Source organism: Camellia sinensis, unplaced genomic scaffold (assembly GCF_055761805.1).
Source record: "Camellia sinensis isolate YWXY unplaced genomic scaffold, ASM5576180v1 Unanchor3, whole genome shotgun sequence".
Lineage (NCBI taxonomy): Eukaryota > Viridiplantae > Streptophyta > Magnoliopsida > Ericales > Theaceae > Camellia > Camellia sinensis.
In genome coordinates this window covers 18,742,112-18,768,375 of record NW_028129178.1, presented here as the reverse complement: position 1 = coordinate 18,768,375, position 26,264 = coordinate 18,742,112, and the positions used below count along the sequence as shown (strand labels likewise).

The 26,264-nt window shown below is 36.0% G+C and overlaps 1 protein-coding gene and 1 non-coding gene across 3 annotated transcripts; one reads left to right on the top strand and one right to left on the bottom strand.

Moving 5' to 3' along the window:
- The first annotated feature begins 4,058 nt into the window (after nucleotides 1–4,058).
- Nucleotides 4,059–25,975, top strand: LOC114322288 (UDP-glucuronate:xylan alpha-glucuronosyltransferase 2). 2 transcript variants are annotated; one of them, XM_028269566.2, is made up of 3 exons: nucleotides 4,059–4,553; nucleotides 4,674–5,313; nucleotides 24,737–25,975. In XM_028269566.2, the coding sequence occupies exons 2-3, from the start codon at nucleotides 4,692–4,694 to the stop codon at nucleotides 25,672–25,674; spliced, it is 1,560 nt and encodes a 519-aa protein (XP_028125367.2). In that variant the 5' UTR covers nucleotides 4,059–4,553; nucleotides 4,674–4,691; the 3' UTR covers nucleotides 25,675–25,975. The 2 variants fall into 2 exon arrangements, with proteins under 2 accessions (XP_028125367.2, XP_028125366.2); XM_028269565.2 differs by having other exon boundaries at nucleotides 4,167–4,548.
- TRNAR-CCU (transfer RNA arginine (anticodon CCU)) lies at nucleotides 5,696–5,768 on the bottom strand. Its single transcript has one exon. It is a non-coding gene; the product is annotated as a tRNA-Arg (tRNA).
- Nucleotides 25,976–26,264: the final 289 nt, after the last annotated feature.

Below are 26,264 nucleotides of genomic sequence, written 5' to 3'. Positions count from 1 at the left end.
AATTATCGCTAAAAATAATTTTTTTGTGACAATTTTTTATATATGTCGCTAAAAATTAATAATTAATGACTTTTTTTGTCATGATTTTTATAAATTATCCCTAAAACTTACAATTAGTGACTTTTTTATGACAAATTTTTTCCATGGAATCTATTAGACAATAAATTCACTTATTAGGATCTACATGTAAGTACCCTTATTTATTATCTTATGTGACACACAAGATGATAAATGTTTTTTAATATACAAATGCAATAGTTATAATATTATTGTTTTTATCCATTTTTAACAGAATTAGAAAGCTCTCAAGTTTCTGGTAGGGCAATAGGCAATCATATGATAATACTTGTTAAAGTTCAGGTGGTCCTCCACTTCCAGGTGGTCTAATCTTTTAAGAAGTTGACAATTTTGGGGGTGGTATTCCAATTGTGATAGTTTATCATACAATTTGAATTTGGTCATTGCACAACTTTGCATACAAATTTGGTGAGGTGGTGTTGATATCCAACCTATAAATCCCCGGTTCATAATAAATATCTCACACACAAAACATATATTATCAAATAAGAAAATATTATAAATTCTAAATTTTCTACTAAATAAATGATCAAATATCTCACATGGGTGTGGGGTCGGCCTCACTCATGTAAGACATTTGGTCATTTATTTAGTAGAAAATTTGGTATCTCTAATATCATCCTTATCAAATAAGATAAACACTTCATATAATAAACATACGCACAAATCAAGGAAATATTTAACGGGTGGAGCCTTGCCATTTCTTATATAAAAAAAACACACAAAAATGGCTAAGCCAAGTTCAGAGGTTTTATTAAAGGGCCTTTTACTTGCATTAATGAGTCTGGAATCACTTGAGTAATTTTAGAATTTTTAACTATTTGTATCTATAACTTTTGTAAATAGTACTCTAGACAATCCCTACTCAACATTAACTTCATGTGGCTAGTGGCAGGCGTCCGGATCCTCTAGAGTGAAAACCCTCAAGTGATCTCTAGAGTGATTCATCCAACGGTGGAAATTAAATCTCACCAAAATGACGTCGTTTTGGTGAGTAATTTGAAAAAAAAAAAAAAAGAAAAAAAAAGAGAGAGGAAGAAGAAGAAGCCAGCCATTGTTCCACTGCTGATCTCTACTTTGTTGGTGGTTGTTTCTCGTTCCTCTTCCTCCTCCTCCGCCGATGCCTAGTGAGAAGAAGCCAGCCATTGTTCCACCTTTAAACCTGTCCCAAACCTCAGTTGTGACTAACAATCCATAGCAGAAGCCAAACTACTACCTAGATTCCACCCTAGTGGTGAAATGGGTGTTCTTCAATTTTGAATTTTTTTTTTAATTCTCTCTCTCTCTCTCTCTCTCTCTCTCTCTCTGTGAAGAGATTGCCAATTGTTGATGATGGTGGTGGGGATTATTGCAGCTTTTTTCTCGGAGATTTTTGGGACAGGAAAACCCTCAAGTGATCTCTTGATATACAGTTCCTTCAAAAGTGAGAATTGCTAGCTAAGTTGGAGGCAAGAAGAGGATCGGCGGCCTGCCGGCGGCATGAGAAGGAAAGAAGAAGGAAGAGGAAGAAGAGAGAGAGGTGGAAAGGGGCCAGATTAATTGCTTTTCATTTTATGTTTCAAACAAAAATAAATTGAGTCATCAATTCGTTTGACATCAAACCCAAATTTGAAAAATTGAAATCAAATCCACAGAAAAATGAAAAGCTTGGTGGCAAACTCTTAGTTTCCTGCTCAACCCCTCCTCTCTCATTCTCCTCATCCTCCTCTTCCTCCCTCTCTCACTTACAGTTTCGTTCTGAAACTGAAACTGAAGGAAGATTTTTTTTTTTTTTTGAATTTCATTAAGAGGAATTGATCTCAGCCCTTGGTTACTCAAGTGGGACGGGTGTCGCACCACATTGAACCACTCTAGAGATCACTTCAGGAAAAAAAAACTCTAGAGGATCCGAACGCTAGTGGCAGAGTTAATGTAATTGTAGAGAAGAAGAAAAAAAGAATTAGACACAAAATTTAATTCATATATAATTTTCTTATATCTTTTGGAGAAATTATTCCATATTTTCGGAGTATCACATGTCTGTACTTCTTAACCAATTATTATTCAATATATCCCCTTATGTTCCCCAATCATCCAACACAATATCTCACATACCCACCTTCTCCACCAATTATAATATTATAAAATACTACGTATCTATACTCCGAGATTACTAAATAATTACCCTATGTTTTGTAGATGATTAATACTACAAACTCATCTTCATATATTCCGAATTTATCTAGAATTTTTATCTTGTAGTTTAAATTCATTTTACATATAGATCTCACACCACACAAATTCAATCACAACTACAAAATCTTATTCAGAGTAAATTTGAAGTAGATAAAGAGTGAGTACCTAAAATTATTCTTTGTAGATCACACAATACTAAAAAATTATGTTCGTTTCAATGATTAATTTCTCCATATTTTTATTTTGGGTAAATTACAAACACATCCCATGAGATTTACTAAATTATAAAGTATTCCTTGTTGTTCTAGAAATTACATTATGCCTCCTAAAGTTTCTAATTTCATAACAAATAAGTCCTTTTATTAGTAAATCATCAAGTTAATTAATAGTTTTCAATAATATTAAAATTTTATTTCTATTAATAATTCAGATAATTTTATTATTGTATAGGTGAACCGTTAGAAATTTCACTTTTTTAATTAATTCTGTTAAATAAAAAATTTTGACAATGAAATATTTATAATTTTTCAAACTAAATAGAATAATTCATGTTTTAAGCAAACCTCAAGATTATTTGTAATTTACCCGTTTTATTTTTTATTGCTAGCAATGATTAATTTCTTTATATGTAGAAAAATTAAAGAAACAATGTTGGTGGGAGACTAGCGATTTCCCAACCGCTAAAAGCAATATTTCGCTGCACGTTGGAAGTTGACAGCGCAACCACCAACATAGTTGTTGGCGGGGCTGCTTCTTCTGCTTAGCTGCTTATATTCTAATGAATACAATCGCTTGTTTTTTACCATACTACCCCTGTCTCGCCTTGACCCATATTTTCATTATTATTGTTATTATTAATTACTCCATTATTCATCCAACTATGTTTGGTTCATCAACTTATATAAAAATTTATAAAGATAAAATATATATGAAATGTAGATAAAATTAACAGCATTTACATATATTTCACTTAAGCCTCGTTTGGGAACCAGCCCATTTAGCCAAAAAGTCAAAAAGTTACTAAAAAAGTCAAAAAGCCAACAACCTATATAAAAAAGTCAAAGATTCTCTTTTCTCTCTACTTTTTGCACATCTTTTTGTAAAAAGGCAAAAAGTCATCACAAACATACTAGTTTTTTTTAGCTCATATTTTAGCCAAATAATCAAAAAGTTACTAAATTAGCATGTTCCCAAACGAGACCTTACTTTTAAATTTTTTTTTTCAAATTTTTATTGAAATTCGTGAATCAAACACAACACTATACACAAAGAAAAACATCTTAAAATTATTTCAAAATAAATGTGTGGAACACATCACATGGTAAATCAAAAGGTAAATTACAATGATCTCCCATGTGGTTTGAAAATATATATATATATATATATATATATACACAGTAAGACTCACAACGTTGACATAATTATATTAGATTTTCTTAATAATTCAATTTATATACTAACACTTAAATAATGTGTTAGTCGCATGAATAGAAAAATAATATTATCATCTATTTTATATTGAAATGCATGTATATATTTTGGTTTATCCCTAAAAAAATTAGTAACTCAAATCATCTAAGTGAATTTTTGTATTGTAATAGGCCTGATCAATTAGACTAGACGATTTCAATTCACGTTTCCGAGTAAAGCAAAGAGAAGGCGGACCTAGCCCTAACTTATTTTGTGTTCTACGGACAAAAGAAGGGGGTTAGCGTTGGAAATTCAAACAAACCTGTTAGATGTATTTGATACCAACTAGGTTGGTTTTGTTGATACTACTATGTGTATTAGCTCCGAGTCCTTTTGTCTTGAAGTGAAAGAAATCCAAAACAAAAGGGATAACGTACAGATGTTACTCTAAATTGATCTCTATCTAATTACTTATCATTAAATTTTAATCTGATTTGTCCCCTCCTCTTGCCTCTAACAACTACAGCCAAACCCCCTTATTATTATTTATTATTATGTTTAACTAATGATGTACACATATATATTTTAAAGTTCTAAGTAAACTAATTAGACATATATTAGTTTTCCATTTTGGACCATATATCACCTTTGGCTTAAGGTGTTTGGAGACTTTGGTCTGTTCTTCAAAAGATGGCGATGATGACAATGATGATGAAGATGAAGAAGGCTATCCCTTCAAAGGCTTTGGTGATCAAAATCAACCTAGTTATCCTTGCTTTCTTATTTGTCATCTATGGAACTCTTCTTCTTTGGCCATCATCGTCAGTCTACCATGAAAATGCAGCTGCTCTTGTTAGGTGCTCTCTGCGCGGTTGCCATCACAAGGTGAGGTGAGCCAATTCAAGTAGTTTTTATTGAGTCATTTTTGTTGAATAAATATATTAGAATTGTGTTCCTTGATTACTAACCCATGTGGTTGAGATTGATTTTTTTTTTTTTTAATTTTTTAGGTGGACAAAGGGATTAAGATGAAGGCAGTGTTGGAACAGACTGAAACCAATCATCCGAAGCCCAAGAGAAATTTAGTGAAGACAGAGAAGCCGAGCTTCTTGAATGATCATATAGGGAATGGAACAAAGATTGGAATGGTGAATATGGATGAAGAGGATATAAGTGAATGGAACACTAGTGGAGAAACTATACCCATTGATTTTGAGCAAGTTTCAGAGATATTTGAGTGGAAGGACTTGTTTCCAGAATGGATTGATGAGGAGGAAGAGATAGATGGACCGTTATGCCCGGAGATTCCAATGCCTGATTTGGAGAATTATGGGTATGTGGACATGGTAGTGGCAAAATTGCCCTGCAAGTACCCAGAAGAAGGGTGGGGGAGGGATGTGTTTAGGCTGCAGGTGCATCTGATAGCGGCCAAGTTGGCAGCAAAGAGAGGGAAAAGAGGGTGGAATGAGGGGAGGACCAAAGTGGTGCTGCTGAGCAAGTGCAGGCCAATGCTGGAGCTGTTTCGATGCAATGACATGGTCACACAAGAAGGCGACTGGTGGTTCTTTCAGCCCCAAATTGAGAGGTTGGAGCACAAGATTTCACTGCCTGTTGGCTCCTGCAATTTGGCTCTCCCACTCTGGGGAAAAGGTATGCTTCCTAATTATATTCTCCCACTCCCTCCTAACAAACAGACATGATTTTTTTATTCTATTACCATTCAAACTCATAGCATAAGCTATCTCCTTGAAGAGTTTATAGCAATTTAATTGATCAATCGTTTAATTCTTTAAAGTTAATTTTTCTTTTAGATAGAGAAACATTAAATCAGAGTTAATTATCACAAAATTGTAGGCTATTTTTTGAGTGAATTAACAAATAGAAAAGATGCAAAAATTTAATTGACCATTCTTCAAAGTTAAATTTTCTTTTAGATACATAAACATTAAAAGAGAGTTAATTGTCATAAAATTGTTAGCCATTTTTGGAGTGAATCATTAACAAATAGAAAAGATGCAAAATAAAGAGAAAACGCGTCAGGTAGGGGTCGAACCTACGACTTTCTGCTTAGGAAACAGACGCTCTATCCACTGAGCTACAGACGCAATTTCGATAATTTGAATTTGGAAAACATATTTAAATGGATTGTTATTCTGCAATAATACTAGTCTACCTACTACACCAGAAAATGACCAACTACTTTTATGACAGCTAAGCATCTGTTTGTACCTAAATTGATAGCACCTGAGGAAAAAACACACAAAAAACAAAAAAAAAAAAAAAGAGTTTACAACTTGATCAAGTCAAATCTATTTTTTGGCTAAATAGAATATCGTTTTTTTTTTTTTTTTTTTTTTTTTGCAAGTTTACTTTAATGGTGTCAAAGTCATTTTTTTGGTACAATTATAATTTCTATTTTCAATTAGGCATTTGGCCAAGTACCTTTTGTGGTGTGAGGTATCAAGTTCGACTGCTATTAAGAGAAGTTTGACACTATTTATGGCGATGATTTATTTCTCTCATATTATAAGGGTTGTTTGATGATATAAATATTTTTTTTTTATTTATAATTACTCTCTTATCGATTAAATAAAATAAAATAAAATAAAAAATCTCTTTTCAACCGTTAGATGAGCTTACTATAATTATAGTCATTAATCACCATGCAAATTTGATGTGACAAATTTAACTAAGTTATAATTTGACATTAAAATTGACAAATTACTCAAGTTGAAGTTTGAGAGGTTTTATTGAAAAATGACTGGTGTAAATTTTCATTTGTTGTTAGAGATGCTCTAAGTTCATGGTTGAAGTTAATAATTTATGCATAGAAACTATTCAAACTATTAGTCATAAAAATATTTTTATTTCAAGAAATTAGTTACATATTTGTTAAAAAAAAGAAAAGAAAAAATTGCTTAATTGAGTGGTTGTGTAAAATATGGGCTGCATTAAAGACCTTCCTAAGGTTTAGAAACCTCCATAAACAACAGGACCAAGACAAAACGCACCATAAGCATAGTGAAAATATTTAAATTAAGAACCACTATGATGAATAATGTTTTAACTTGAAATAAACATATACCTCAAAATAAATAAATAAAATAGACTACGCCTCTTTTCTAGCAAAAGAGTAACAATTGGAGAAACAATAAATATAAAAATATATATTCTACCATGTTGATTTAGAAATATTATTTATTATCTACCGTGTTAAGGCGTTATTTCAATACTTGAAAAAAAAAGAAAAAAAAAAGAAGAAGAAGAGTATTGATAGAAAACTTTGTGGAACATTAATTAAAAATAATTAAGAATTCAATTCTATATATGAAAACTATACAAATTTCTACTATATAAATAAGTGTATACATACCTTGATCCATGATAGTATTAAAATCTCTTTTGAGAAAAAGAAACCTTGAATAGAAGACCTTAATTTTCAAGTTCTTTATTTGTCTAAGATTTTCAAACCACTTTTCTCTCTCTCTCTCTCTAGGCGATGGAAGCCTTCTTGTTGTGACAACTTGAGTTTTTGTGATAATGAGTGTGGTTTAGGACCTTACATTATTTACATTGTATTCTTCTCATCAAAGAATCCATTTATTCAATGAACTTCATTAAATAGATTAATGTATCTTTTACATTCATGATACATAATGCATTTTCCATATTAATGAACTCATTAAATAGATTAATGTATCTTCTACATTCATAATAGATACATAATGCATCTCTAACATTCATTCATAATGAATCTATCACATTCAATGCATTGACACTATCTCCATTCGTCTTTTATACATTATGTATATATAAATGCATTCATCAATGATTAGTCACCATCTAATTGATGTACATGTATATTACTTAATGAGATGAATCTAGTATAATCATGTATAAGCCACAGTAAGCCAGATTTAGGAAAAATTCTTACAATCTCCCACTTGGCTTGCATTATTATATTATGTCACTAGATTATCAAAATATGGCTAACGTTCTCTCATTAGAAGATTGCACTATCACCATTAGATTTTGTTCAGTGAAATTATTAGTACCAAATCATTGCAGTCAGTGATTTACAGATTGATCAAGATTGTACAATGGTTGTAGTGTTAATATTTTCCATCAACATGAATAAGTGAATCTTAAATCATAGAGATGACATTAGCAACATAATGGTAATTAATGATAATTCATCTATAGTGGTCCCGTTGTTTACATATTCTTCTAAATTGTGCATAAGTATGAAAAATGAAAACAACAAACATAATCATTACTAACATAAGATGATTATAACATAACATTTATCACGAACATAATGTACTCATTTTAAGTCTAAACATGATAAACTTTCTACTAAGCATATGAGCGCAACATGTTCTTGAAAGAGCTTAGGTGTGAAACCTTTAGTTAAAGGATCTGCTAACATGAGTGTAGTGCCAATATGAGAGATGGAAACAGTCTTATTCAAAACCCTTTCTTTAACAACTAGATACTTGATATTAACATGCTTTGATCCTCCTGAAGTTTTGTTATTATTGGAGAACCAAACAGCAGCATCATTATCACAATAAATCTGTAAAGGCCTCGAAATTTAATCGACAAGTTGTAATCCAGATATGAAATTCTTTAGCCATACTGCATGACATGTTGCTTCATAACATACTATGAGCTCTACCTCCATAGTGGAAGAGGCTATCAGAGACTGTTTATGGCTCTTCTATGAAATGGGTCCATTAGCAAGCATAAAAATGTACCCAGAAGTGGACTTTCGAGTGTCTTTACATCCAGCATAATCAGCATCTGAATAACCAATTACTTTAAGGCTGTCTGTTCTTTTATAAGTGAGCATGTAATCCTTAGTGCCTTGTAAATATCGCAACACTTTCTTAACTACTTTCCAATGATCAAGTCTAGGATTGCTTTGGTATCGACCAAGTATACCAACTACAAATGCTATGCCAGGTCGTGTACAAACTTGAGCATACATAATGCTCCCAACTACAGAGGCATAAAGAATTTCTTTCATTTGTTTCCTTTCTAAATTATTTATGAGACACTGAAATTCACTAAACTTATCACCCTTAACTATAGAGGCAACACTACTTAAACAGTTCTACATGTTGAACCTTTTAAGAACCTTTTCGATATAGGCTCTCTGGGACAATCCTAAAATACCACGAGACCTATCTCGATAAATTTCTATCACAATGACAAAAGAGGCTTCACCAAGATCTTTCATTTCAAAATTCCTCGTAAGGAATTGCTTTGTCTCATGTATCATTCCCAAATTATTGCTAGCAACCAATATATCATCAACATACAAAACTATAATGCAGATATTGCTCCCATTGATTTTAAGGTAGACACATTGATCAACCACATTATCCTTAAAATCAAATTTGGTGAGAACTTCATGAAATTTAAGATACCATTGTTGAGATGCCTACTTTAGACCATATATGGACTTCTTAAGCCTACAAACCATATTTTCCTTGCTTTCATCCTGAAAAACTTCAGGTTGGTCCATGTAGACCACTTCATGCAAGTCACCATTCAAAAAAGCTGTTTTAACGTCCATTTAATGTAACTCTAAATCATAATGAGCTACTAAGGCCATGACTATTCTCAAGGAATCTTTATTAGAAATAGGAGAATAAATTTCTTTATAGTCCATCCCTTCTCTTTGAGTGTATGCTTTAGCAACTAATGTAGCCTTGTATCTTTCGACATTGTCTTTAGGATCATGCTTGGTTTTAAAAATCCATTTGCATCCAACAGTTTTGGCTCCCTTAGACAATTCTACAAGATCCCAAACATTGTTGTCTTTAATGGATTTTAACTCATCTTTCATGGCATTTAACCATTGAGTTGCATTTCCATTTTTCATGGCTTGGGCATAAGAAACAGGATCGTTCTCCAAGCCTATATCACACTCATTTAGGTAAACCTCATAGTCATCTGATATGGCTGATTTATTTTCTCTTTGTGATCTGCGTAAAGGTTGTTCTGCAACTAGGACAACTTCTTTTTCAATGTAAGAAATCTCTTGAGTACCAACATTATCCATAATAGATTCAGTTACTTCATTTTCTTGGATGATCGTGGAAGGCGTAAAAGCACAATTTTTCTCCAAAGAAACATTTTTGAGATTCATACTCCCACTAATGTTTTCATCCTCTATGAACACAGCATTTCTAGTTTCAATAATTCTTGTGCTATGAGTGGGACAATAGAATCTAAAACCCTTTGATCTCTCAGGATATTCAATGAAATAACAACTTATAGTTCTAGGGTCTAATTTCTTTATTTGTGGATTAAAAAATTTTGCTTCAGCAGGACAACCCCATACATGTAAATAATTCAAATTAGGTTTCCTACCAATCCACAACTCATAAGGAGTTACAGGCACAACCTTACTAGGAACCCTATTAAGAACATGTACAACAGTTTTAAAGCTTCACCCCACAAGTAATCTGGCAAAGAAGAGTTACTCATCATGTCCAAAAGAGTACGGTTTCATCGCTCAGCTTTACCATTTTGCCCAAGTGTACCAGGCATTGTGTAGTTAGCAATAATACCATTCTCAGCTAAAAATAAAGCAAAAGCACTTGGATTTTGACCCAACTCAGCGAATCTATCATAATATTCACTGCCTCTATCAGATCTTACACTTTTAATCCGTCAACCAAGTTGATTTTCAACTTCAGCTTTATAGAACATGAACATATCCAATGCTTTTGATTTTTCACAAATAAGATACACATAAGTATACCAAGAAAAGTTGTAACGCCCTCAAAATAAACCCATAACATCATACAGTCAAGTTACAAGAAAAAAAGATATTATATTACAATGATCAGAGTATCCTTACGAAATGTATTACACGTTGACAGCAAAGGTAACTGCCCTATAGGCTTACAAATTTTCAAGTCAACACCTGGTTACAAGTGAGAGTACTAATTCAAATACATATTAAGCCCTTAGCTTGAATTTTCATGAAATACATACAAAGAAAACAAAACAACAAAATAGTCTGTCTACCTCTAGCCTCCCAAGCTATGTTCTTGGAGGTGGCATACCGTCTGTACCTGAAAATGAAGTCCCATATAGGGTGAGCCACAGCCCAGTAGAAATATACTAAACCAACCATAAACAATGACTAAAATAATAACATTCAATAGATGGTCCACACTTATATTCCAACTTATGTCATATTACAGTTTCATGACAATCATGCCCATGCTATATTTCACCTTCCATTCCTTATTCGTCATCAAGTTTGAAAACAAGGCTCAGAGTCTGGCCAAATAATTTAATGAGATTATAACTCATCACTAAAATACTTTCAAAATTCATTACGGATACACATTTTGGTGTTGTATCAATAATACATAAAACCACTTTCATACTTCACAAATGATAATGATATACATTTTAGTGCTATATCAAATCATACAGCACTTCTATACTTCACAAATGATACACATTTTAGTGATGTATCAATCTCAAACAAATCCGATTTAGAGGTCCATCCCCCATCTTCCAATAAACCGTGGAGTACATCCCCCATCTCCTCCCACACAATACAATGTATATAAGCAATTATCATATACAAATTTAATCAATCAAGACAAGTGATACACATTTAGTGCTACATCAATGTCAAACAAAACACTTCTATAATTCACAAATGATACACATTGTAATGCTGTATCAATCTCAAACAAATCCGGTTTAGAGATCCATCCCCCATCTTCCAATAAACCGTGGAGTACATCCCCCATCTCCTCCCACACAATACAATGTGTATAAGCAATTATCATATACAAATTTAATCAATCAATACAAAATTTGATGTATTATACCAACCGCCGCATTCGATAACATACCCAATTGATTAGTTATAGTTTGCCTAATCCTCATGCATTGTCTACAACAATCAAGACTATCCTCCACCGATAGCCCAAAGCAGTTATTTCTAAACAGAAAATAAATGCACCAAATGGATAAAGTATCAACATTTTATCTAGGTGAGCGATAAATTAATCCAACAACACCCTTTGATCCCGTACCTTTCCAATTTGAATATTTCCTATTCAATTTCTCATTTTCCTAAATTAATTATACAAATTAATTTATCAAAACAGTTAGTGCTTTTTCCCATGTTTACAATATCAACTCTAAGGTTCCACTTTCCATCAACAATCCAACACCAAGTCCATGTTCCAATGAATTACATACATAAAAGTTTATATGTTTGAAACCCCATCTTTTGAAAATTACATAAAGACCCCAAAACCTTCTTAAAGTTTCCTAACAACCCCCAACATATCAAAATGCCAAAATTTAAAGACAAAGCTTATAAGATGGAGTAGGATACCCCTACCTCGAAGTTAGAGCTACCAAACTCAAAGTGCTCCAAACTCCAAACTTTTCGGATCAAAACGTAGCCCTCGATGATCAACAAACTTTTTGTAAAGGCCAAAGGGTAGGAGAACACTCCAACTAGATCAATCCTAAGAGAGAAGGGAGAAAGTAGTGAGAGAAGCTCTCAACAATGGCTTTTTGGAAAAGTAAGAGAGAGAGTGGAAGTTGAAAAGTGATTCAAAATAGCCTAGCTGTCAACTGATATACGACACCCCTACTCGAGCGTAGAACATGACGCTCGAGCGTCTAGCACAGAAACTGGACCCGCTTGAGTGCAAGAAGGCCCACTCGAACTCCAAGACACAAAAACAAAACACATTCGCTCGAGCACGAAAACTAGTCCGCTCGAGCGTGGATTCTCCCCTCCCAATATTCTCTCAGACAGTGAACATCCGCTCGAATGCCAAAAGGGCCCACTCGAGCGCGACCCGCTCGAGCGTAATGAAACCCGCTTGAGTTTGAAAAACAAGCCTGCAGTACTTTTGCAGAGGCACGAAATGCTGGAAGTATGGAATCTCCGCTCGAGCGCACAAGGACCCGCTCGAGCGGACCACTCAAAACTAGGCAACAAGAATTTGAACTGAGGCTCAACCCACCTGTTCGAAACACGCTCAACACATCCTAAAGCTCAGACATATGGAATTAAAGGATGACAACAAGACATACAACCACCAACTCCACGGAACCTAAGTCCGGAACACTGTACATAAAGGGGACAAACTCGGGATCGCTATAACCTCCCCCCCTCAAAGAATTTCGTCCCCGAAATTAAGAAAACAACACAATTACAAGGTCAACCGATCACAAAGTACTCAACACCCGAGCACTTAGGGAAGAAACTATTCTCTCAACAATTTTGTAGATAACTCTCACAAAAGAAATGACTAACTAAGGAAATGCGTTCCACAGACAACACTCAGGCACAAATGGCCTCAACAAAACTAAACTCTTCCTGAGATAAATCACCAAAACACCCGACTAGCGCTCTCAGCTAAGTCACCTCTCAACAGTTATAATTCCAAATAAAACAACCAACGCAAATCTTTTGTATAAATATAAGGGAAATTATTTTCTTGCTCATGAGGCATTTCTCAAAGAAAATCAAATTTTCAATGTTGGCATTCTGAAGTAAAAAAAAAAAAATTGCAATTCCCATGCGAAACTTAAAAATTTTGTAAACATTTTCTTTTTTATAAACACAATGTCACCCATAACGCATGATCATCCATGATTTAAATTAAATCAGTTCCTCAACAATATTACAATTCAACTATCAACCACCTGACCCATTACTGGTCACCCTGTCTCTATATGAGAGGCAACCTACAGTATACATCACAACACGTATTACCCACATGCATTTCTTCCGAACCCAACGATTTCCAATATACATGTTTCACAATTTTATATCATAGTCAATGTTCGTGATACGTTTCTAGTTCTACAATACATTCAACACATGCAATGTTACATTAAACTCCCATTTCAAGGCAAGTTTCAAAATACTTCTGTAAACCAAAACATATGCAATGTTTTTCAACTTAAAACGTAGTCAGTGCTCTTTGTTTTAACAAAACAACAAGGATACAACGCATGCTCAAACATCCACAAATAGATCCGGATATTTCTCTCGGACCTAAAATTCACTTACCCAAGTGGTTTTCTCCAACCCCGTTATGTTTCTACGACACCTCATTTAATGGAGGGGTCCCGTCCTCCAAGACCCAATAACAATGATAATAGTAAGCCACACGCAACCACTACAGTGTTCTGAGACATCCACTACGTCTCGACTACCGACAATACTCAAACCAGTATCTAGTACTTACTACCCCAACATAGGAAATATGAAATCATTTGTACACAAGGCTTCCAGTCGACTTTCACAAAACAGGAACGCGAGACGAAGCAAGAGTAAGGAACAACATTACGGCCCACTTACACCCTAAAATTTTTAAGGTCTTACCAAAGACACACAACATATAACCAGCAACTCAGGCTAGGTCAAATCTAACTTCTCACAAAATATTCCATTCAGGTTAAAGAATCTGTTTTATTTGCTCCGTTTGTTTCAAAGTACTCGTTTTTTTTTTTTTCAAAGGTATTCAGACTTACACCGTCACCACTTAAACACGTCAATTACAACTGGCCACAGCCGAACTCAATTATTTTCCGAAAACAAGGATCGTAAACTCACATTTCGATTCAAAATCATTTTAGTTTACGAAGAGTACTTAATGTTCCTCAAGCGAATCACAACGTAACCAACCCACAAAACCCGCCATACTCACAGTGATGACGGAATCCCCAAAAAAAAAACAGTACTTTCATGATAAGGACTCTTAAACGTTTGAAGCTTCCAACAACACAGCAACATAAAGGATAACTTTGCGCACCCCCGTGCCTTACAACGCATAAACAAGGACCGAACGAGTCAAACGACTTTAACAGAGTGCCTCACTCACTCTACACAACCTTACTTCCTCACTTGTACTATCACAATTCAAACTGGATGACGGACACTTATATCAAAGTGACCGAGCTTTACCAAACCTCAAACCACACGATCCCATCAGTAACCACATTATAGTCTCACCAAGGCATTCGCCTGGGATTCCCTAAGAGTGATCCCCTTCTACACATCATCTACTAACAACATACGAACCACGCACTATCACACACCGCACTATGCAAAACTTCCTCATTTAGAGATTTCACTCACCGCCTCGACTGAACTCGAAGTAACAGAATTTGCATACCCTTTCCCTCATACCGAGTTAACTGACAGGGTTTGCTACACCACGACATTTAACACTACCAAGTAACTGTTCGTACCGAACACCAGCAAACATAGCACCTTCATCCGCAAACACCATACCATTGTGGCTCCATCCGCGGGTCACATCCTAACCACGGGCTATACGCCCAATCAACCCCTCCGATAGCATCTCCTGACCTAACCAGTGCTAAGGTACAAACCTATCACATTCGATCATAATAAAGGAGCCCTAAAACTTAGGAGACACCCATATACTACTACCCGAGATATAGCACCAGCTGCTTACAACACGCCACTCTCCAATGGCAACAACCACAACCTTATATAGGGACTAACACTCCCTCAATCGAAACGACTAGTCAGTACATATGCAAATTTAGCAATGTTACCTACCACGAAGGTAAAAGTCTATTCCTAACCAGATTGTGCACTATGTCCCCGTAAAATACCATGTTAAATACATACTACATCTAGTATTAGTTGCACACTTCACATCCCCTTGAGGAGTTCCCGCGACAGTAGATCAACATCACTTTCATGCACATAGGATCAATTAGATAGCACTAATGAAATTCCGAACACCCGTATACAAATGCATTATTTCCAAAAATTTTATGGTCTCACAATAACTTATACATCCATAAAACTTTTAGAGCCACAACATGCTCTAATCTGCCCATTTCAAGAAAATAGATAAGCACAGGCACACATAACTATATATATATAGAAACAAACAACCTTGATGTTCCGACGATTCCAAAACACATTGGTTACATAACAGAACCCAATGATTACAAAACGATAATTCATCGATTACAAAACGGATTAGTCAGAACAAAACCACCCCATCGGTATTACCACCACTACCGTCCCTTATTGGACCGCTAAGGTTGGTCATCCCCAACCCAAGATATCCTATGAGCTTACAAGCCACGAACAAGAACTACTGATGTGCCCCAACCGGCCACACTTGGAACAACTACGAACTTCCCCAACTGGGGCTTGGGAACTCGACTCTCCTGAGGCCCTCGAAATCTGGCCTGATTGTCCCCCAAAATGATACTGCCCCTGTCCAGTCAAATAAGGCTGGACCCGACTAGGTTGTAAAACCCCCAAAGAAGCCCCTGGCTGAGTACAGAAACGTTTGATATGACCCGACTGATTACACACCCAACAAGTAAACGGCTCCTGAGCACGAGACTGGTTCAAGGTCTGAGCTAATGGAGACCCCAACAACTGCTTCCTCACTAAACACTCGATCGACCCAAAACCTGACTGGCTAAATGATTATGGTGGGGCAGTTACTGGTCGAACTGCCAACCCTGCACTCTTCCTCTGTGGGCAAGTTGGGGACTTGTGGCCCAGCTGACCACATTTGAAACAAGTGACAACCTTACGTTCACCCTTTCCTAAACCTAGACTCGGCACTGGAAAAATAGAGCCAGGCTAAGCTCTCTGAAATTGTTGTGGATTAAAACCTTTCTGCCTCTTAAAAGGTCTACCAACACTCTGAGTCACAGGAGTCGTCGAAATGGCCTCCTCCCTATTTTGGCCCATAGCTAGCACCGCTGCCTCCACATGAGTCGCAGCCTCAACAAGCGCACTATAACTCCTATGCCAAGATCCAACAATCTTTTCTCGGATGTCGTCACACAGCCTACTCTCAAACTCTGAACAACGCAATTCCTCCGTCTCCACCAATTCTGGAGCAAACCTCGACAGGTTAGCAAACCATCTTTCAAACCGTACCAAAGGTGTAGTACCTTGGCGTAACTCCACAAACTGTTTCCGCAACTCTTCCCGAGTGGAAGGAGGGAAATCACAACTCCCTCATCTAGGCATCCTAGTAAAAGTAACAAAGGTATTAGTACAACAACAAGGGTGCCGGAACTATCTCACTAGCGTCCCAACACGATGGACGACTGTAATTCATTCCACGTAAGCACATAAACACATAAGCACTTACGAATTTCATTTCCGAATAATGATAGTTCCGAGGCGTTACTAGAGTTCTGGTTAGAAACAGCATTGATTAAGTGTTTTTCCAACAAGACTCACAGAAACCCAAGGATCCAATCACCATCCTGGAAACTAAATCCCATACCCAAGTAGTCACATAAACATGCTACCATATAAGCACATAACATTACATCTAAGTCTCTAATAAGCGAGACAAACCCATTGTGATACTAATCACTTCCCACGTACCGAAAGTATTCGAACCCGGTACGCTCTGATACCAAGTTGTAACGCCCTCAAAATAAACCCATAACATCATACAGTCAAGTTACAAGAAAAAAAGATATTATATTACAATGATCAGAGTATCCTTACGAAATGTATTACACGTTGACAGCAAAGGTAACTGCCCTATAGGCTTACAAATTTTCAAGTCAACACTTGATTACAAGTGAGAGTACTAACTCAAATACAGATTAAGCCCTTGGCTTGAATTTTCATGAAATACATCCAAAGAAAACAAAACAACAAAATAATCTGTCTGCCTCTAGCCTCCCAAGCTATGTTCTTGGAGGTGGCATACCGTCAGTACCTGAAAATGAAGTCCCATATAGTGGAGCCACAGCCCAGTAGAAATATACTAAACCAACTATAAACAATGACTAAAATAATAACATTCAATAGATGGTCCACACTTATATTCCAACTTATGTCATATTACAGTTTCATGACAATCATGCCCATGCTATATTTCACCTTCCATTTCTTATTCGTCATCAAGTTTGAAAACAAGGCTCAGAGTCTGGCCAAATAATTTAATGAGATTATAACTCATCACTAAAATACTTTCAAAATTCATTACGGATACACATTTTGGTGCTGTATCAATAATACATAAAACCACTTTCATATTTCACAAATGATAATGATATACATTTTAGTGCTATATCAAATCATACAGCACTTCTATACTTCACAAATGATACACATTTTACTGATGTATCAATCTCAAACAAATCCGGTTTAGAGGTCCATCTCCCATCTTCCAATAAACCGTGGAGTACATCCCCCATCTCCTCCCACATAATACAATGTATATAAGCAATTATCATATACAAATTTAATCAATCAAGACAAGTGATACACATTTAGTGCTACATCAATGTCAAACAAAACACTTCTATAATTCACAAATGATACACATTGTAGTGCTGTATCAATCTCAAACAAATCCGATTTAGAGGTCCATTCCCCATCTTCCAATAAACCGTGGAGTACATCCCCCATCTCCTCCCACACAATACAATGTGTATAAGCAATTATCATATACAAATTTAATCAATCAATACAAAATTTGATGTATTATACCAACTGCCGCATTTGGTAACATACCTAATTGATTAGTTATAGTTTGCCTAATCCTCATGCATTGTCTACAACAATCAAGACTATCCTCCACCGATAGCCCAAAGCAGTTATTTCTAAACAGAAAATAAATGCACCAAATGGATAAAGTATCAACATTTTATCTAGGTGAGCGATAAATTAATCCAACAACACCCTTTGATCACGTACCTTTCCAATTTGAATATTTCCTATTCAATTTCTTATTTTCCTAAATTAATTATACAAATTAATTTATCAAAACAGTTAGGGCTTTTTCCCATGTTTACAATACCAACTCTAAGGTTTCGCTTTCCATCAATAATCCAAAACCAAGTCCATCTTCCAATGTATTACATACATAAAGGTTTATATGTTTGAAACCCCATCTTTTGAAAATTACATAAAGACCCCAAAACCTTCTCAAAGTTTCCCAACAACCCCTAACATATCAAAATGCCAAAATTTAAAGACAAAGCTTATAAGATGGAGTAGGATACCCCTACCTCGAAGTTAGAGCTCAAATGGAGGAGAGGACCAAACTCAAAGTGCTCCAAACTCCAAACTTTTCGGATCAAAACGTAGCCCTCGACGATCAACACACTTTTTGTAAAGGCCAAAGGGTATGAGAACACTCTAACTAGATCAATCCTAAGAGAGAAGGGAGAAAGTAGTGAGAGAAGCTCTCAACAATGGCTTTTCAGAAAAGTAAGAGAGAGAGTGGAAGTTGAAAAGTGATTCAAAATAGCCTAGCTGTCAACTGATATACGACACCCCCGCTTGAGCGTAGAATATGACGCTCGAGCGTCTAGCACAAAAACTGGACCCGCTCGAGCTCCAAGACACAAAAACAAAACACATTCGCTCGAGCGTAAAAACCAGTCCGCTCGAGCGTGGATTCTCCCATCCAGTATTCTCTTAGACAGTGAACATCCGCTCGAGCGCCAAAAGGGCCCGCTCGAGCGCGACCTGCTCGAGCGTAGGGAAACCCGCTCGAGCGTGAAAAACAAGCCTACAGTACTTTTGCAGAGGCACGAAATGCTGGAAGTATGGAATCTCTGCTCGAGCGCACAAGGACCCGCTCGAGCAGACCACTCAAAACTAGGCAACAAGAATTTGAACTGAGGCTCAACCCACCTGTTCAAAACATGCTCAACACATCCTAAAGCTCAGACATATGGAATTAAAGGATGACAACAAGACATACAACCACCAAGTCCACGGAACTTAAGTCCGGAACACTGTACATAAAGGGGACAAACCCGGGATCACTATAAAAGTCATCAATAAAAGTAATAAAATATTTATGTCCAGAAATAGTTGGAACAGTAAAGGGACATATATCAGTATGCATTGTGTCTAATAATTCAGTAGTCCTAGTAGCACCTTTTTTCTTTGTCTTTGTATATTTTCCTTTAATGCAATGCACGCAAGTACTAAAATCAAAAAAATCAAGTGAACTTAAAATTTCGTCTTTAATAAGACGTTCCATCCTTTCTCTTGATATGTGGCCCAAGCACTTATACCACAACATGGATGAAATTTTATTCACTCGTTTTCTCTTTTTATTTACTAAGTTGTTTACATGAAAGGATAAAAGAGATTGTGCATAAGTGGAATCTAAATTCAATGAATAAAGATTACCATATAAACTACCAGAACCAATCATATGAGAATTGTGAAATAAAGAGACTCTATTATTTCCAAACTTAAATTCATAACCACAAGAATCAAGTTGTGAAACAGAAATTAGGTTTTTAGTAAAAACAGGAACATAAACTGTGTTTACTAAATCTAAAATGAAACCGGAGTCTAAAATTAGGCGGAGGGTGCCAATAGCCTCAGCGTCCACTTCTATTCCATTCCCAACTGTAATGGTTCGCTTTCCTTTATTTAGTTTCCGACTTGTAAGGTAACCTTGCATGGAATTTGTTATGTGAATACTTGCACCAGTGTCAATCCACCAAGAATTTGGTAGAACACCTACCAAAAAAGATTCATAAGACACAAAGTATTGAGTGTTACATTTCTTGTCCAACCAACTTTTAAAACCTGGACAGTTTTTTCTTATGTGACCTTTTTTTCAACAAAAATGGCATCGAATCTTATTTTCTTCGTTAGCCTTGTGAGTTTCATTATTTGCATTCTTCTTCTACTTACTTTTACCTTTCTTGAAAATCTTTTTGGTTGGATCCAAAGTGGTAAGATGAGCCATATTAGGCTTTTCAGCTTTAAGCCTCTCTTCTTCTTGAACACATAGGGCAATTAACTTGCTTATCTTCTACTTATCTTTCTGCGTATTATAATTGATCTTGAAAGGATCAAATTGCGCAGGAAGAGAAGTCATAATGAAATGAACAAGAAAACCTTCAGAAATTTCCATGTCCATTCCCTTTAATTGAGAGGCCATGTCATTCATCTTTAAGATATGTTCACGAACACCACTCAAACCATCATATTTCATTGTCATCATTTTAATCATGAGAGTACTAGCAAGGGATTTGGAAGTTCCAATGAATTATTCTTCAATAGATTTTATATAGCTCACTGCACTTTCGGAAACATGGATTGCTCCTTGAATTGAAGGCGTAATTGAGCCTTTCATAATCATTAGACTTAAGGGATTAGAGCGTTCTCATTTTTCATATAAAGCCATATGTTCTTTAGAACTTGTATCATTAGGCTTTGTAGGAGCTGGCTCTCTTAATGCATAGTCTAAATCCATAATTCCCAAAACAATTCCAATTTGTTCCTTCCATTTCTTAAAATTAGTTTCACTCAAAACTTCAATACTAGACAAGTAACTATTAATTGCAGTAGGATTCAATGCTGCAAACACATAATATCCATTACATAATATAATCAAGAAAACTACTTTTCACATGTCATGAATAAAAATAACACCACAAGTTAAATATATCTAACTAGAAAACACAATTAGTTAGATACGAAATCAAGTTATCATTCTATTGGGCAGAATAACAATATATTTTAGCAATTCATAATAGTAAATAAGATGACTAATAAAAATAAACAACATAAAATAAAATAATCATTAAGACCATAATGAGTTTATCACCGTTGGGAAGAAAAACTTAATGTCTTATATTATTTTATTGACTAAAGAACGTGAGAAATTTATCACCGTTGGGCCGAAAAACTTATTGCTATATTTATTATACTAATCATCTCGGTTGTTCAAACATACATAGTATTGAACCTCCGTTGGACTGATCAACAATGTTTCAACTCATAAGCTGTGTAACAAAACATTATAAGTGCATAAGATATTATTTTAACTACCACTTGTTCAATAATTTTCAATTTTTATTTTAATATCAATAGAATAAAAGGTTGGCCAAAAATAAAAATAAAAATAAAATTTGACAAGTGTAAATCAAGGTTATGCACTTGTTACACAAAACATCATCATAAAATGAAATTCATACTTATACGTTTCATGCATCAGAATTGAGAACCATGGCTCTGATACTAATTGATAGAAAACTTTGTGGAACATAAACTAAAAACTATTAAGGATTCAATTCTATACATGAAAACTATATGAATTTCTACTATATAAATAAGTGTATGCATACCTTGATCCATGATAGTATGAAAACCACTTTTGAGAAAAAGAAACCTTGAATAGAAGACCTTAATATTCGAGTTCTTTATTTGTCTAAGATCTTCAAATCACTTCTTTCTCTCTCTAGGCGATGGGAGCTTTCTTGTGGTGACAACTTGAGTTTTTGTGATGATGAGTGTGGTTTGGGACCTTACACTATTTATACTAGTATTCTTCCTATCAAAGAATCCATTCTTTTAATGAACTTCATTAAATAGATTAATGTATCTTTTACATTCATGATACACAATTCATCTTTTATATTAATGAATTCATTAGATAGATTAATATATCTTCTACATTTATAATAGATACATAATGCATCTCAAAGATTCATTCATAATGCATCTCAAAGATTCATTCATAATGAGTCTATCATATTCAATGCATTAACACTATCTCCATTAGTCTTCTATACATTATGTATATATTGGTGTATTCATCAATGATTAGTCACTATTTAATTGATGTACATATATATTACTTAATGAGATGAATTTAGTATAATCATATATAAGTCACATTGAGTCATATTTAGGAAAAATTCTTATAGGTGGTGGTTAGGTGTGCAATGCAAGGGTACGTTAATTTGTGTAAATTTTTATAAAAATACATAAGTTGTTTTATAAAATTGTATAATTTAAACACAAATTTACGTAGGTTAATTTATAAAAATTTAAGAAATCACAACTTAACGTAAGTTCTCACAAGCATACATAAGTCACTTTTAATTAACTCATAAAATTTTAGAAATCACAATTTGACATATGTTATCATAAACATTGGGAAATCATTTCACAAAATCGCATAACTTAACACAAATTTATGTAAGTTAAAATCCCATAAAAATGTGTCATAAGTTCTTACAAAAATGTGTAATTTAAGTCACAAAAATACATAAGTAAATAGCATATTATACTTAAGAATTACCCATTTAAAATGACAGAATAATGTCAATCTTTAGTGTAAAAAATTAGAATAACCTGTGCTTGTTGTTATGTGTATTTATGCGACAACTTTTTCTTGGTGATGAGGCGCGTAACAAAGTATCAAAACTATTAGGTGCCGTTTGGTAACAATTACGTTTTCAGTTTTTTGTTTATATTTATAAAAATTTAAAAAACTCAAATAAAAACTTGTTTGGTAAAATTTTTAATTTATAAATCAGTGGTCTCAGTTTATAAATTTGGCCAAAAAATGAAAACATAAAAAATGTGTTTCCATTTTGAGTTTTTAGTTTTTTTTTTTTTATCACCCAACATTAGCCACCACCCGCCACCATTTTCCACCACCGTCTTCTGCCACCACCACCCACCACCCACCTTCCACCACCACCTGCCACCACCACTCACCACTCACCTGCTACCACTAGCCACCATCCGCCACCACCACCCACCAACCTGCCACCCACTCGCCATCACCACTCACCCCTCGCCACCACCACCACCACCCACCTGTCATCCACCTGCCACTACCCACCACTTGTTACTACCATTCACCGCCCGCAGCCACCACCACCCGCCACTTACTTGCCATCACCACTTACTACCCACCTGCCACCACCATTCACCACCATTCACCACCAGCCACCCACCACCACTAGCCACCTGCCACCCACCCGCTACCCACCTGCCACCCACCTGCCACCACCACCCACCACCCACCACCACCACCACCACCACCACTCACTCGCTACCACTTACCACCCGCCACCATCACCCACCCACTCACCACCACCACCACCCGCCAGTCACCTGCCACCACCACCACCACACGCCACCTACCCGCCACCACCCGCCATCTGCCACCCACTTGCTACCACCACCCACCACTCGCCGCCACCACCACCCATTCGCTACCATCCATTATCCGCCACCGTCACCCACCCACCCACCCACCCACTACCACCCGCCATCCGCCACCCAGCCGCTGCCGCCACCACCACCCACTCGTTACCACCCACCACCCGCCACCGTCTCCCACCCACCCACCACCACCACCCGCCACCTACCCGCCACCCACCACCCGCCACCTACCCGCCACCCACCACCACCCGCCATCCGCCATCTGCCACCCACCTGCCACCACCATCCACCACTCGCCACCACCACCTCCCACTTACTACCACCCACCACCCGCCACCGTCACCTCCCACTTACTACCACCCACCACCCGCCACCGTCACCCACCCACCCACTACCACCACCCACCCGCCACCACCCACCACCACCAGCTACCCACCACCCATCGTCACCACTTTGAACCACCGTCTTTCGCCTCCACTTACCACCACTTGCCATTTCTCACTCTTTTTTATATTTTTAAAATTTTTTAAACATTTTGTCAATTACCAAACGCGTTTGTAGTTTATGTTTTTTTTAAAATAAACAAAAAATAAACAAAAACCAATTTATAAAATTTTTGTAAATATAAACTGAAAACGTAAACGTCACCAAACACACCAAAAATAAGCGACTTTTTAAATGAGGACCGTTAGTTATTATAGTTAATATTAGAATAACAAATGTCAAGGGTTAGTCACATTTGAAGAATTTTGTGATACTCTTTAAACAATTTATAGGTATAAATAGATAAAATAAATAATAGCATTGAAGTATATAGATAAAATAAAATTTTATTTTCTTATATTTTAACTAATAAAAATATTCAGACTACTAATTTTGGTACTCTAATGGAGCACTAATGACATGACAATGAACAAAAATAAATAAATAAATAAATAAATCAAGACCAAAATATCACATCATTGTAGGTAGAGTCCACTGCCAATTCATTAGAACTATCTTTAAAATTCAAAAATTAGAGTTCCAAAATATTTTTTTAAAAAATAATATGTATGGTTGAAATCGCTCAAACACACGTTTTGATTTCAGGAGTGGACGATGTTTACGATCTATCCAATATCGGAAACGACACAAACACAGCAGTAAAACGCGAAGCCTACGCTACACTCCTGCATTCCTCCGAATCTTACGTTTGCGGCGCAATAGCCCTAGCCCAGAGCCTCCTCCAAACCGGAACCAAACGCGACCTGATCCTCCTCCTGGACAACTCCATCTCGGTTCCCAAACGCGAAGCCCTGGCAGCAGCGGGCTGGAAGATCCGAGTCATAAAAAGGATCCGAAACCCGAGAGCGGCAAAGAACTCGTACAACGAATACAACTACAGCAAGTTCCGACTATGGCAGCTCACAGACTACGACAAGATAATCTTCATCGACTCCGACATCATAGTACTCCGCAGCTTGGATCTCCTGTTCCACTATCCTCAGATATCCGCGGTGGGAAACGACGGTTGGATATTCAATTCGGGAATCATGATCATAGAACCATCGAACTGTACATTTGAAATATTCATGCAACGGCGCAAAGAGATCGTGTCGTACAACGGTGGCGACCAGGGGTTCTTGAATGAGGTGTTTGTGTGGTGGCACAGGTTGCCGAGGAGGGTGAATTTTTTGAAGAACTTTTGGTCGAATGGGTCAGTGGAGACGGGTGTGAAGAACCAGCTATTCGGGTCGGATCCTCCGAAGCTGTATGCGATACATTACCTGGGGTTAAAGCCGTGGCTGTGTTACAGGGACTATGACTGTAATTGGGACATTGCTGATCAGAGAGTGTATGCCAGCGACATCGCACACCACAGATGGTGGAAGTTTCACGACGCCATGGATAACAACTTGCAGAAGTTTTGTGGCTTGTCGGAACAAAGAAAGATTGAGTTGGAATGGGATAGGAAGCTCGCTAGGAAAGTTGGTTTTCCTTATCGTCATTGTTGGATTAATGTCACTGATCCACGACGGTTCAACTGATTTTCATAAATTTTTTTTTTTTCCTTTTTTGTAAAATTTCTTTCATAATTTTTTGTTTTGTTAAAAACAAAATTATGTGCGTAGAAATTGATCATAGAACACTTACAAGCTTTGAGTCTCAGATGGGTCCTATTGTAAAACCCACCCCTTGGACGACTCACTCTTGTGAATGTTCTGCGGTTTCGTGTGCATAAAAATACTCTTTGGTTATCATCATGTTCCAGGTTCTCAATACTATTTTTTGCATAGAAATTATTTATGGGACATGTTAAATGGAAATCATGTTCGAAATTTCATTTAATTTATGTGTGATGGTCCGTTCGATAGTATTTTTAAGTCAATTTATTTAATTTATTAAATAAAAAAATAACTAAAATATTTGGTTGTAATTTTAAAATCCAGTGTTAGAGGTCCAATTCAATTCATTGTAGGCCCAAATCATTCATCTGGTGGAGCCCTTCAAATATATTATTGATATACAAAATTAAATTGACCAAACATTGACCATTTGATCAAAACATATTTATTTAAAAAAAATAATTAATGGACTATCTTTAAATCATACAACTCGTTTACATTTTTACTAGAAA

What these genes read in the sequence shown, in the direction of transcription:
- LOC114322288 (XM_028269565.2), top strand. Translation starts at nt 4,354, where the DNA reads ATGGCGATGATGACAATGATGATGAAGATGAAGAAGGCTATCCCTTCA. An exon ending in TGCGCGGTTGCCATCACAAG is followed by an intron (nt 4,549 to 4,673) that starts GTGAGGTGAGCC and finishes TTAATTTTTTAG; the next exon opens with GTGGACAAAGGGATTAAGAT. An exon ending in TCTCCCACTCTGGGGAAAAG is followed by an intron (nt 5,314 to 24,736) that starts GTATGCTTCCTA and finishes TTTTGATTTCAG; the next exon opens with GAGTGGACGATGTTTACGAT.